At 34.5% G+C, this 12,504-nt stretch overlaps 1 protein-coding gene and 1 long non-coding RNA gene across 4 annotated transcripts in view; one reads left to right on the forward strand and one right to left on the reverse strand.

The window, feature by feature from the left end:
- Positions 1 to 12,504, forward strand: part of mindy2 (MINDY lysine 48 deubiquitinase 2) — a 45,471-nt gene that overhangs the window by 27,483 nt on the left and 5,484 nt on the right. For both annotated transcript variants that reach the window (NM_001004517.2, XM_087259828.1), the window contains exons 6-8: positions 1,643 to 1,785; positions 4,649 to 4,822; positions 9,674 to 9,865. In NM_001004517.2, coding sequence (NP_001004517.1) covers positions 1,643 to 1,785; positions 4,649 to 4,822; positions 9,674 to 9,865 — 509 coding nt within the window. The remainder of the gene's footprint in view (positions 1 to 1,642; positions 1,786 to 4,648; positions 4,823 to 9,673; positions 9,866 to 12,504) is intronic.
- Positions 1 to 12,504, reverse strand: part of LOC141375382 (uncharacterized) — a 39,324-nt gene that overhangs the window by 22,713 nt on the left and 4,107 nt on the right. For both annotated transcript variants that reach the window (XR_015495774.1, XR_015495773.1), the window contains 2 exons: positions 10,098 to 10,202; positions 9,680 to 9,869 (listed from right to left, as the gene is read on the reverse strand). This is a non-coding gene — a long non-coding RNA (uncharacterized LOC141375382). The remainder of the gene's footprint in view (positions 1 to 9,679; positions 9,870 to 10,097; positions 10,203 to 12,504) is intronic.

Here is a 12,504-nt window from a genome sequence, read left to right on the forward strand (position 1 = left end):
TTCAATCGCAAAAGCTGTGATTATTTCAATTAATACTATAACAAGGGAGGCGAGCGCGAGTAATTAAAATGATCTAACTACACTGTAAAAAATGCAGGGTTCCACACAATTCATTCATGTTGTCCCAACACAAATTGATAAAGTTCATTTAACACTTTTAACAAATTTATGTGCATTGAACATTTAAGTTGTCCCAACGAAATCTCAAGAATTGTGTTGTTTTAGCTTATTTTAAATCATTTAAAATAGTTTGAAATATTTTAAATTTGTTCTGTGCATGTAGCCTACTTGAGTTTTGTTTGAAACATTCAAAGAGAGCTTTCTTTAAGCTGGTAAAATTGAAGGTACAATTCATATATCTGACTGCTTGAATTGAAGGATAAAATTGTATTTCAAATAATATATAAATAATTATATATATTTATGAAATATACATTTTAATACAAGAATTATTGTGCTGTGAAGTAAAATCTAAAATTGTGTATTGTAAGCATTGTCAATGCACTGTGAATATCATGAAACCAATATGAAAAATGTAACACAATCCAAATTTAAAGGTTATATAAGAATATATGGGCCTATATGAATAATTTATTTAATTGACTTTAAAGTAAAGTAGCAGTAGCATAGTGTAGAGTACTTTGTGATTATGCTTGGTCTTTCTTAGTGATATTATAACCACCACATCAAACCTGAAGCTCTTTTATGACATAATAGTAAATCACATTTTAAATCGCACAACTGCATTAATAATAAATTACATTAAATTAACCCGAAAGTAAATGAAAGACGTTTTGCAAATTACAATTTTGAGACCAGGCATGAACAAACTGTCTATACTAGATGCTGAATTGGACATTCTAAGTTGACTTATTTGTATTTACTGAATAACAAAGCACCATCTATATGTAACCACTGCCAAGCTGCTCTTACCATGAAACATATTTTGCTGGAATGTGGAAGTTTGAATACCATTAGACAAAATTTTTATAAGGAAAGTACTTTGATAGATATGTTAAAAAAGATACCACCAGGAAAAACCTTACAATTTTTCATTAAAAATCGTTTTTAACTTTGAATATATTTTTGTGTGAATTATATTTATTTATATTTTATATATTTGTCTAAGTAACTTTTTAATACGCGTTTGTTTTTATCTTGTAATATTTTTATGTATTTCCATGAAATAGCCATAAGTTGCTGATGTGGCAATAAATTAATAATAAATAAATAAATCGCAATTTTGACCAGATAAATCGCAATTAGATTTTTTCTGCAGCCCTGCAATATAGAGTGACTTTTTAGACACAGTATAATAATTATTATTACATTATTATTCTATTTACCGTGCAAAAACGGATCCAAATATAGCCATGACACCAGCCAGGGTACCAGCACAAAAACACACTCACCAAATGTTAGTTAATATATAGCAATACGTTTTTATCACAACCTCACACAGAGGTTGTCTGTTAACTGTCAACTACTGTGACAGAGTTATTAAAGCTCAAACTTATTTACAAATCTGACATGACAGTGCTTTAAGGCAGATATCAAGAGTTTACATTCCTAAGCTGATTTAGAGCCTGTATTGTATTGTGTGTCAGAGAGGCCTCACACCGTCTCGTTTTTTCCCCCACAGGCTTTGTGGCAGAGCAGTTTCTGAACAGCACAGCGACTCAGCTCACGTACCACGGCCTGTGTGAGCTCACCTCCACAGTACAGGAGGGAGAGCTGTGTGTCTTCTTCAGGAACAATCACTTCAGCACCATGACCAAATTTAAGGTGTTATTCCTACAGTAATTTTAAATGAAAGATAACTCTGTGCTGCTGAGAAAGAAAAACACTCCAATAAGCAAAGTAAATTTGGTACATTTGTCTCTAGAGTGATGCTGTATGTTGGTGCCCCCCAATGGCCCAACACAGAACTTTGAACTGTAACAGAAGATTATAGACATTGGAAAGCTGGACGATGTTATTGGAAAGGTGCACCCATAACCGCTTTCATCTTATATACAACAAATTTTCTCTTAAAAATGCATACAGAGTATTAGAAACTGCTTAAAATAATTTACAAAAGAAAATGCAAAGTCGGTTTAATGTTTGATCTGTCAAATGCGATTCAACTTGCTGGAGATATATTCAGCTGCAGACCAGCAGACTCGCATGTTTCAGTACACACAATCAAGCACACACAATCTGGGCAGGGGCGAACCAAATATGGTTAATGATGGATCAGTCTTCTATTTTTTCTTGTTTAACTCCTTGGGAGCATTATCACCACCTGCTGAATTTCACAAATATGGCAATCAAGATCCTACGATTGCCATTCATTAGACTGAACAGTTTAGGGGTTTTCCATTTCAGTCATTATTTCATTATTATATTGTATCGATCGTTTTAACATCTGTGCAGTTTTGGTACTCAAATTACGTAAAAATAATTCGTCAAAACACTTATGACTTTATTCGCGTATCTACATACACAAAGTAAACGTAACTGACTGTCTAATTGTAGGATTAAGTGTAATAAACTAATTTCAGGACCCTAATGTTGTCATACTTAGTTAAAATCATTTTGAAGTAAAATATAAAAAGCAAACAATAATGTTACATTAAAATGAATTAGTTTATAAAATAAAATTATAAAGTTATAAACTGATAAACTACTTTATCTTTTACTAAACTGTAGCAACTGTTAGTAATATATTTAAATTAATTATTAACATTAATTTCTTGGTATTGCTATAACCACAAATTACCAGTTTTGTATGGTTCAAAAACAATACATTACATCTTAACTATAGTATTTAATGTGGGAAATCATTAATAAAAAAGTTATTAGAAAATAAACCCTTTTCAATCGCTGGAGTAAAATATTAACATAGTGTTATACATTTATTAAATGTAAAAAGATTTTTATTACATACAAAGATGTATTATAGCCTATACATATTACCTTGCTATTATTTCCTTCATTATATAATTGAAACCTGTCCAATTTAGGTCGTTTATATATCTCTTTCAGCAAAGCCAGCGAACAAGTATCTGCTATACTGCCTCTGTCAGATAAATAATGACTGATCATCTATGATGACTGATAGAAAACTGCTCAGTCTATTATATTGAATATAAACAGAAACAACATTCCCCATTTGCCCATCTCAATTGCCATATTTGTGAAATAGTATATACTATTGTCTTTTGTGTGTGTGTGTGTGTGTGTGTATACAGTTAAAGTCAGAATTACTAGCCCCCCTAAATTATTAGCCCCCTGTTTATTTTTTCCCCAATTTCTGTTTAACTGAGAGAAGATTTTTTTCAACACATTTCTAATCATAATAGTTTTAATAACTCATTTCTAATAACTGATTTATTTTATCTTTGACATGATGACAGTAAATAATATTTGACTAGATATGTTTTAAGACACTTCTATACAGCTTAAAGTGACATTTAAAGGCTTAACTAGGTTAATTAGGTTAACTAGGCAGGTTAGGGGAATTTGGTTTTTGTAATTATTGTGTAAAGATGGTTTGTTCTGTAGACAGTCAGAAAACAAATTAGCTTAAAGGGGCTAATCATTTTGCCCTTAAAATGGTGATGAAAAAATTAAAAACTGCTTTTATTCAAGCTGAAATAAAACAAATACGACTTTCTCCAGAAGAAGAAATATTATCAAACATACTGTGAAAATTTCCTTGCTCTGTTAAACATTATTTGGGAAATATCCAAAAAAAGAAAACAAAATCAAAGATTTTGAAGATTTTTTTAAATTCTGACTTTAACTGTGTGTGTGTGTGTGTATATATATATATAATATCAATAATATCCAGCTGCAGACCCGCAGACCCACATACGTTTAAGCGCATGTTCTAGGCAGATAGTCATATATGTATGTATATATATATATATATATATATATATATATATATATATATATATATATATATATATATATATATATATATACATATATGACTATCTGCCTAGAACATGCGCTTAAACGTATGTGGGTCTGCGGGTCTGCAGCTGGATATTATTGACTTGCTGACAATTACTGCACTCAGACTTTGCAAAATCAGCTACAATTAGCAAAATATAAATTATATAATTCATCAGCAAATGAACAAGATCTGTTGACTCCTACCTGGATGTCACTTGTAGATATAATGCACAAATCCTCAAAATGCAGGCTCAGGATAATAATTCAGAATCGAACCAAACTAGCATATTCATTGACTATTACCCAAATTAATTGTTATACATTTCATTTGAAATAACAAAAAGAGTTTTTACATTTTATATAAAGTTTGTTTGCCGGTGATAAGTTTGAATTCTGATGATAGTTCATTCAGAGGTAAACTTTGGTGAACGTGAGAGTCACAGAGTATTTGCATTGTCTTGGATGTTGACTCTATAAAACCTTCAACTGTCTTATCGGAGAGGCTGTAAAGCCTGTGTCTGTTATCAGGAGGAAGTTGAGCTGTTCTGTACCAGCAGGACACACTTCATCCACACATAAAAGTCCTCCATGATCCTCATGTACACACTTGAGCACAGTACACCACTGCTGTTCAGTCTGAGAGTGTTGAAAGAGAGACGGACGTGTGCATTTCTTTAATAAATGCTCTCTCTGTGTTCCTCAGGCCCAGCTGTATCTGCTGGTGACGGATCAGGGGTTTCTCACTGAGGAGAAGGTGGTTTGGGAAAGTTTACATAATGTTGACGGAGATGGAAATTTCTGCGATTCGGAGTTCCATCTGAGGCCGCCCTCTGACCCAGAAACGGTGTACCGTGGTCAGCAGGACCAGATCGATCAGGTCAGGATTGCGCAGGGTGTTCAGTCACTGTAGTTGTTTCTTAATGTGATGTCTGTGAAAGAAATCTTGCATGGGTCCTTTATAATCAAGCTCATGCAGTTTATTGTCACTGGGAATCATGGAGTTGTGGCTGCAATTTAATTCATGTACACTAATTTTTAGAAGATTGCTGCGAGTTTGATTTAAAAAGACGAGATATTAAACAAGAATGCATTAAATTAATCAAAAGAAACTAAAGACAAGTATAATGTTAGTTAGAGGAAAAATCCAGATATCAAATAAATGCCTTGCTTTTAAACTTTTTATTCACAATAATAAAAATAAACTAACCTAAAGAAATTAATTACATTATCATCGGTTTTCACAAAAATAAGCACAACAGTTGTTAATAATAGTAAGAGGTTTCTCATGCATCAGATTAACATTCATTCATGCATTCATTTTCCTTCGCTTAGTCCCTTTATTCATCAAGGGTTGCCACAGCGGAATGAACCGTCAACTTATCCAGCATATGTTTTACGCAGAAGATGCCCTTCCAGCTGCAACCCATCACTAGGAAACATCCATACACTCTCTCATTCACATACATACACTATGGCCAATTCACCTGTACCGCATGTCTTTGGACTGTGGGGGAAACCAGAGCACCCGAAGGAAACCCACGCGAGCATGGGGAAAACATGCATGGGGAAAACTCCACACAGAAATGCCAACTGATCCAGCTAGGACTCGAACCATCGACCTTCTTGCTGTGAGGCAACAGTGCTATCCACTGAGCCACCGTGTTGCCCTTCAGATTAACATATGAAAATTATTTCTAATGGACACTGATGCATTGCTATCATAGAAGATAAGTAGTTTTATAAAAATAATATTTTTTACAATACTACTATTTTCTTGAGTTCTGATCAAATTAATTCAGCCTTGATGAGCATTAGGGTCTTCTTTCAAAAATGTTAAAAAATAAATAAATAAACCAATCTTGCCTGCAACAAGCCTTTGATTTGTAGTACACATTTCAGCCAAATACAAAAATCACTTCTAATCTGCTGAATACACACAGGTTTGGATGTTTCAGAATGGACAATATGCACAGCTAGTGTTTTCCAGCCAATGATGAACTTCTGGTGAAAGCTTAATGGGACTTTTCAATTTCATAAGGTTTCTTTTCAGCATTGATGTTGTAATGCACAGGTGTCAAACTCAGTTCCAAAAGGGCCGCAGCTCTGCACAGTTTAGTTCCAACCCTAACTAAACACACCTGATCAAACTGAGTCCTTCAGGCTTGTTTGAAACCTACAGGTAAGTGTGTTGGAGCAGGGTTGGAACTAAACTGTGCAGGGCTTCGGCCCTCCAGGAATTGAGTTTGACACCCCTGTTGTAATGTAATTAAAATATAATCAGTTAAACAGACTTAAGCATTCATTTGGTTGTAAAAGCATAAAAAGAGATCGTTTAAATGCAGGTGCCGTCATTAGCAGCAGGCTAGCGTAAAAACTCCATTAAAAATACCAGGGCAAAATTAATTTCCATATTTTAAAGACATGGCACGGAAAAATATAATTCAATGCAGTGCTTCTTGTTTGGTTTTATACCCACTTTATATCGTGTCTCAGCCAGGCAGTGATGATTTCTGTTTTTTTTTTAAAGAAATCACATCTTAAACTTGACGGTTTTGTATGGGAGGACAATTAACTGGAAGCCCTGAGGCTGGCTGACTGAAATTAAAAGTCTGTGTGCTTATACAATATTGACAACCACATTACTGTTTACATCTTTTCATGAAAATGATATAGTTTACTAATGAATGCCTTATAATCCTGATGATTATTGAAAATTAGTCTCAAATTCATTCCAAAAATATGTCAAAACACTGCTACCTTCGTGTCATTAAGAGACTTTAGAGAGAGAGTAGGGAATACACAATCACGCAAGTTGTTACTTGTCTCAAAAGTTTTTAACAGAAGGTAAAATGTTCTGGGCCTTTTCCAGACACTTAAAAAAGCAATAAAATCTAAACCCTGCAAAGATAATTACTTTAAACAATTACTCATTTAGGATCCAATCCTCAAGCAGTCAAATTGTTCCTAACAAATAAATAACAGTAACACATTTTAACATTTCAGTTCCACTTTTTTTTTGTTGTTATTAAAAGTGATCGCTCAATCCCATCTGTAAGTCCTCAGGACAAATATTCTGTGCACCAAATGGGGTGAGTAATTGATTTCTTGACTGTGCACAGAGCATCAGTGACCCTCAGGTGATGCTGGGATCTAGAGTATGATGCTACAGTGAGACATGAATGTTGACACATCCAGTTGAGACGCAGTCAGTTTATTTCCAATGGGCTTTGTAGCGCGCCACTGTCCTCAAGCACTAATTCTGCTCCATTGCCCACTGGAAAATCTCCTCAATTATTGATGTTAAAAGCTCCCCATCCCTTCCTCCTGCAGTGTGTAACCCTCCCCCCTTTGCCTTGGGGAGGTTTTAATGCCTGATGACCGAACAAAAGTGCTTCACGTGACACATATCCTTTCCCTTTCTGTCTGTCTTATGCTGTTGTATCGGCTGTTTAATAATGAAGTGTCTATGTGAGTGAAGGGCTTGGGGATCAGCATCCTCTGACTGTCAGTCTCTGCTCTAGTACAGTCTTTGTATTGTTGTGCCATGTGGTCAGTCGCATAGCAAACTAAACTGTGCACTTTTTTTCCATTAAATGTTACGTAAGCTCATTACTACTGTAAGGATTCAGGCTAAGCTGTAATAAAGTGCATGTTCTACAAAGGGAAAATTATGTCAAAGGAAATTATGTCATCTACTCACACTCATTATTATGCTACAAAGCTGTGCGGTTTTTAGTTGATTTTATTTTGAGCACAAAAGAAGTTATTTAACAAATCATTCAGGCTGCATTTATGCAATAAAAGTGGAAACACAAGTACTAGTACACTCAAAATAATTACATTTACTGTTTGTTCAAACCTCTTATTTAAAATAACCTGAAACAACACAAATCTTGAGGCTGTTTTGGGGACAACTTAATTGTTTTTATGTTCAATCCACTAAAATATGTAAAAACTAGTAAGTTAACTTAATTTATTCATGTTGCCCCAACAAAAAATTATCATGTGGAACCCAGCATTTTTTACAGTATAGAATAAATATATAGCATATAAATGTATAAATGTGTTGAATATTATCTCACTTTATTATTTTTTACTTAATTAGGCACTGTAGCAAGAATTAAAACAAGGTAATATAACTTTAAAAAGTAATAAACTTTACTCCTCGTATTATTACCATAGCTTTACTGGGACATTCATTATTTAACACTATTATTGTCCACTTTTTCCTGTGTGAATAAGCATCCTGGAGATTCTGCTTACTATTATAAGGTTCTATCTGCATTTTAAATGAAGTTTCACAAACTAATTTCAAGAGGAGCACGTGATATGATTGACTGCAGCTGGCCACTCATCTACACTCATTGGCTAGCCAATCGGATTGATCCAAACTCACTATAAGTAACCTAGCTAAGAACTACTCCCTTATCTTCGTTTTCCGAAGAAACCCCCCATCCACCCCTTCTCCTCCTTTCTTCTTTTGCCGAGGGGAGCTCTCGAGAACACCTGACCTCGTACTCCCCTCACATGCTTTATGGACCTGGCGGGAGCCCTGGGCTCAACTATCTCCGAGCTCAGGGTTCTCTCCCTGGACAGCATGCCAAACCTGCTAACTTGCTAACAAGTTGTCAAACAGTATCTAAGTGTAAACTCTTGAAGTGATTTTGAGATATTGAGCTTCAAAGTTTTTGCATTCCATATAGCAAACAGAATGCGTGTCTAGAAAGTCATTTTATGCGTGGAATTAAAAGGATCTATCTGGCAGATCATTAATTGAAGCATTACTTTTTAAGAAATACAATCAATCTGCTTATTAATTAATACATTTTTAAAAATGTTGTTGTAACAATATGTTGATGTTTGAGAACGTTAAATGTTCTGCTTTGCTTTTTATATAACATTTTTTAATGTTTTAGGATGAATATTTCAAATTAGCATACAAGGCTGTGCTAAATATTTCGTCTAGTGCAGATGTTAATTTTATCTAATTAATGTGGTCCAATTTATTGAAATATATGCTTCATATGAATTATTGAATTATATTTATTAAATTATACGCTTCATGAACTAAATTAAGTATTTGCCCTTCAAGGCTTAATATCAAATTGAATGACTTTATAAGAAAACAGACAAGGAGCAAATGAGTTTAATAAATAATGAAAAATGTGTTACTGACTATATACAGTATGCACAAATACATATTTCACATTTAATATAATAATTTTTCAACAAGTAAAATTTAACATTAAATATCAAAAAATGCTTCTGGATCATCACAGTTACACACATCTTTTCAGCTTCAGGTTTCTTTTTTTAATTTTGATGTGCATTATTTAGTCGACTTTGATTTTGTGTTTCCGTCTGGTCTTTCCTGCTGTCAATGGAGCAGTCCGGCAAAATGACAAAGAAAGCTGATCCTGATTATTCCTCATGCGTAAATTCAAAATACTGATTTGCTCATAGATAGAACCTTATAGAGCCAGCTAGAGCTTAACTTTGTAGATAAAAACTTTTTTCGTTCTTTTTTAAAAAATAAAAAGTCTTAAAATGTAAACAAATTAATAAGAATATGTGAATAACTAAATTTTGACCAAAATGTCAGATAGAACCTTCAAATTCAAAGGTGACGAGTTTGTTTTCATGGTAAAATTTATCATATGTGTTTTGAAAATCATGAGGACTGAGTGTACTGTGACACGGTTTAAATGTTCCCCTTTTGTATGTGTAGGACTACCTGATGGCGTTGTCTCTGCAGCAGGAGCAGCAGGCCTCAGACCTGGGTTGGGAACAGATCCCAGAAGGCATCAGTGATCTAGAGCTGGCCAAGAAGCTGCAGGAGGAAGAGGACCGCAGAGCATCACAGTACTATCAGGAGCAGGAGCAGGCACAGGCCGCGGCGGCAGCAGCTGCACAGGCACAGGTGACTTCATAACACACGACATAACAAATAAAAACTTAACAAAAACTCACATACACTTATAAAAAATATCAATGTACATTTCACTTTAGTCAATCTTATGTCATATCACATCATCAAGAATTTTGTATTATAAAAGGTCATATTTTGGTTTTGGGAGTCTCCAACAACAGGCTGATATGCATGCAAGGTTAAAAAAACACTTTCATTGTCTTATAATATGCATTCATTTTACCTTATTATTCCAATGACTACTATTTGATTTGTTCAGAGATTCATTTGTTCCCAAGCCCCTCCTTAGCACAAAGCTAATCTCTGCTGATTGATCCGATGACCCAGTCTGTTGTGATTGGTCGATTGGGTTCAGCGCGAGAGAGAGAAACGCCCAACAGGATTATGAAGTAGCACACAGAGTATGTGAGAGCCAATGCAGAAACGCAATAAAGCAATGCAGTTAAACACCAGCATATTACTCTACTCTTAACCCTGACCCCAAGTAACAATGACACACATTTAGAAAATGGACTGTGCTGCATGTGTGAGGAACAGCTGATGTTGGCCATATGAAAGACAAAGGCGAGTTCAGGATCGTGAGTTCAGAAACGCATTTAAATTGATAAAGGAAGTTGCAGTACAAGCACTGAAATATTCTAGATTCGTGATTAAATATGGAGCAATTACAAGTTACAGCACACAATTAAATACATATTTTGCAAACTACACAAAACAAGGCAACAATTTTAATGACACTGATATGTTATGATCCGGAGGAAAAGAAACTGGTCCATATGAACTGTAACAGTTACTTATAAAGTCCCTGTCAAAGTCTGACAAACATAACAGTCTCTGCTGCTCCTTCCTTTAATAGCAAACAACTGACGAATCCCGTTTTGCAGCGTAGGTTATTTTATCAAATATCAGAAAAATGACAGGAACAAACACAGCATACGGTTGACTATACTGTGGTATTGTTGTGAAAATGAACTTTAACCCTTTATTGCCTGCAGCTGAATCTCCATTTGTCAGTGATCATCATCTTGGCGTCATGACAAATCCCGTGATCCCCAGCACTCCGCTAGTGTCTGAAGGCACGTTCATATTTTAGCGCAGTGTTTCTCAACTAGTGGCTCGTGGGTCGCAAAGTGTGTGGTCAAAAAAACAAGAAAAGTTACATTTTTACTTATTTTGCTTATACCGGACTTTTATTTTGAAATTTGTGCAGGACAACCCTACCATTTGACATGTGAAATTTCATTTAATTATAGCAACAAATATGTCGAAGCGCAAGTACAACCCCGAATATGTAAAGTATGGATTTACATGTATTGACGACAAAAAAGACTTGAAGCCTCAGTGTGTCATATGTATTGATGTGCTCTCATAAGAGAGCATGAAGCCTTCTAAATTAAAACCACATTTAGAAACCAGACAACATGTTTTATTAACAGTTTAGTTTAGTTCATGGTAACTGAGCATTTCCTTATCCTAACCACTGTTTACAGTATTTGTCGTTTTTACTTCGTAATATTTCTATAATTTGATCCATTTTTTAAATGACAGCAATAAAATATTGTTTATTTATCTCTGTAAATGATGTATCTGTCACAACTTCTGTATGTTAACAAATAAATACGAATTAAGTATAATTCCTAAAATTGTAATATAGTTCCTAAAAATTTGGGTCGTGGCTTGATGACCATGTAAAAATGTGGGTCCCATGGCCAAACCAGTTGAGAACCCCTGTTTTAGCGGATCCGCTACTTCATATTTAGTGATGTACCGTATGGAAGTTGACGCGTTCAAGCAAATGATCTGAGCCCAACACGATTCATTCATTCAACTCTAAGTCGACTATTTCCTTTAAAAAAATCAATAGTTATTATTACGGTGCACTTTCAGATTTAAACCTCAACTGGATGCTTTCATTTACTTAGAGCTGTGATACACACAGCATGAAAGCTCAAAAACCCATAATAGGGGCTCATTAAGCATATTTTTTTATTTTGACTTACTGTATGTATTTAGTCATCTTTAGTCATCTTCTTTTTGATTTTTGTAATACTTTTTTAACCTTTTTTTTTTTGTCAGGCTAATCATTAAAATAAAATGTTCTCCATATTATAATCATAGTGATGGTTGTCGCAGTGGTTGTTCGGTAGTAAAGGAAGACACCCTAGCTCTAAAAGATTTTGTTTCAGCAGAACATCTCAGTTGCTGAAATGCATTTTACATGTTCACTGGCGTTTTTAGATCGTCCGAGCTTCTATAGGAGTAGATTGAGCATGTGCAGATGGTTGCAAGATTGCAAAGATTAAACAAAATCCTCCGCACAAAACATTTATTTTCTGTTTGGGGATTTAAACTCTTGACATCTGGCAAGCGTGAAGAATTGTCAGTAAAAAGGGAATGTTGATATAGTCACAGTTATCATCTAATTTAGTCTTAGTCTTATCATCTTCTCATCTTAGTCATAGAATTGTTTTCCTCTTTTCTCATTACAGATTTAACGTTATGGAAAGTTACCGCAAGGTATAAATGTAACAGTGCTCCAGACCAGAGGCAAAGCATGTAAATGGAAAACTTGTAATGAAGCAAAAGTCTTTAAAAAGACTGAAAAAGAAAAGAAAAATGCAGATTAGAAC

The sequence above is a fragment of the Danio rerio genome, chromosome 7 (genome assembly GCF_052040795.2).
Source record: "Danio rerio strain M-AB ecotype USA chromosome 7, GRCz13ab, whole genome shotgun sequence".
Taxonomy (NCBI): Eukaryota; Metazoa; Chordata; class Actinopteri; order Cypriniformes; family Danionidae; genus Danio; species Danio rerio.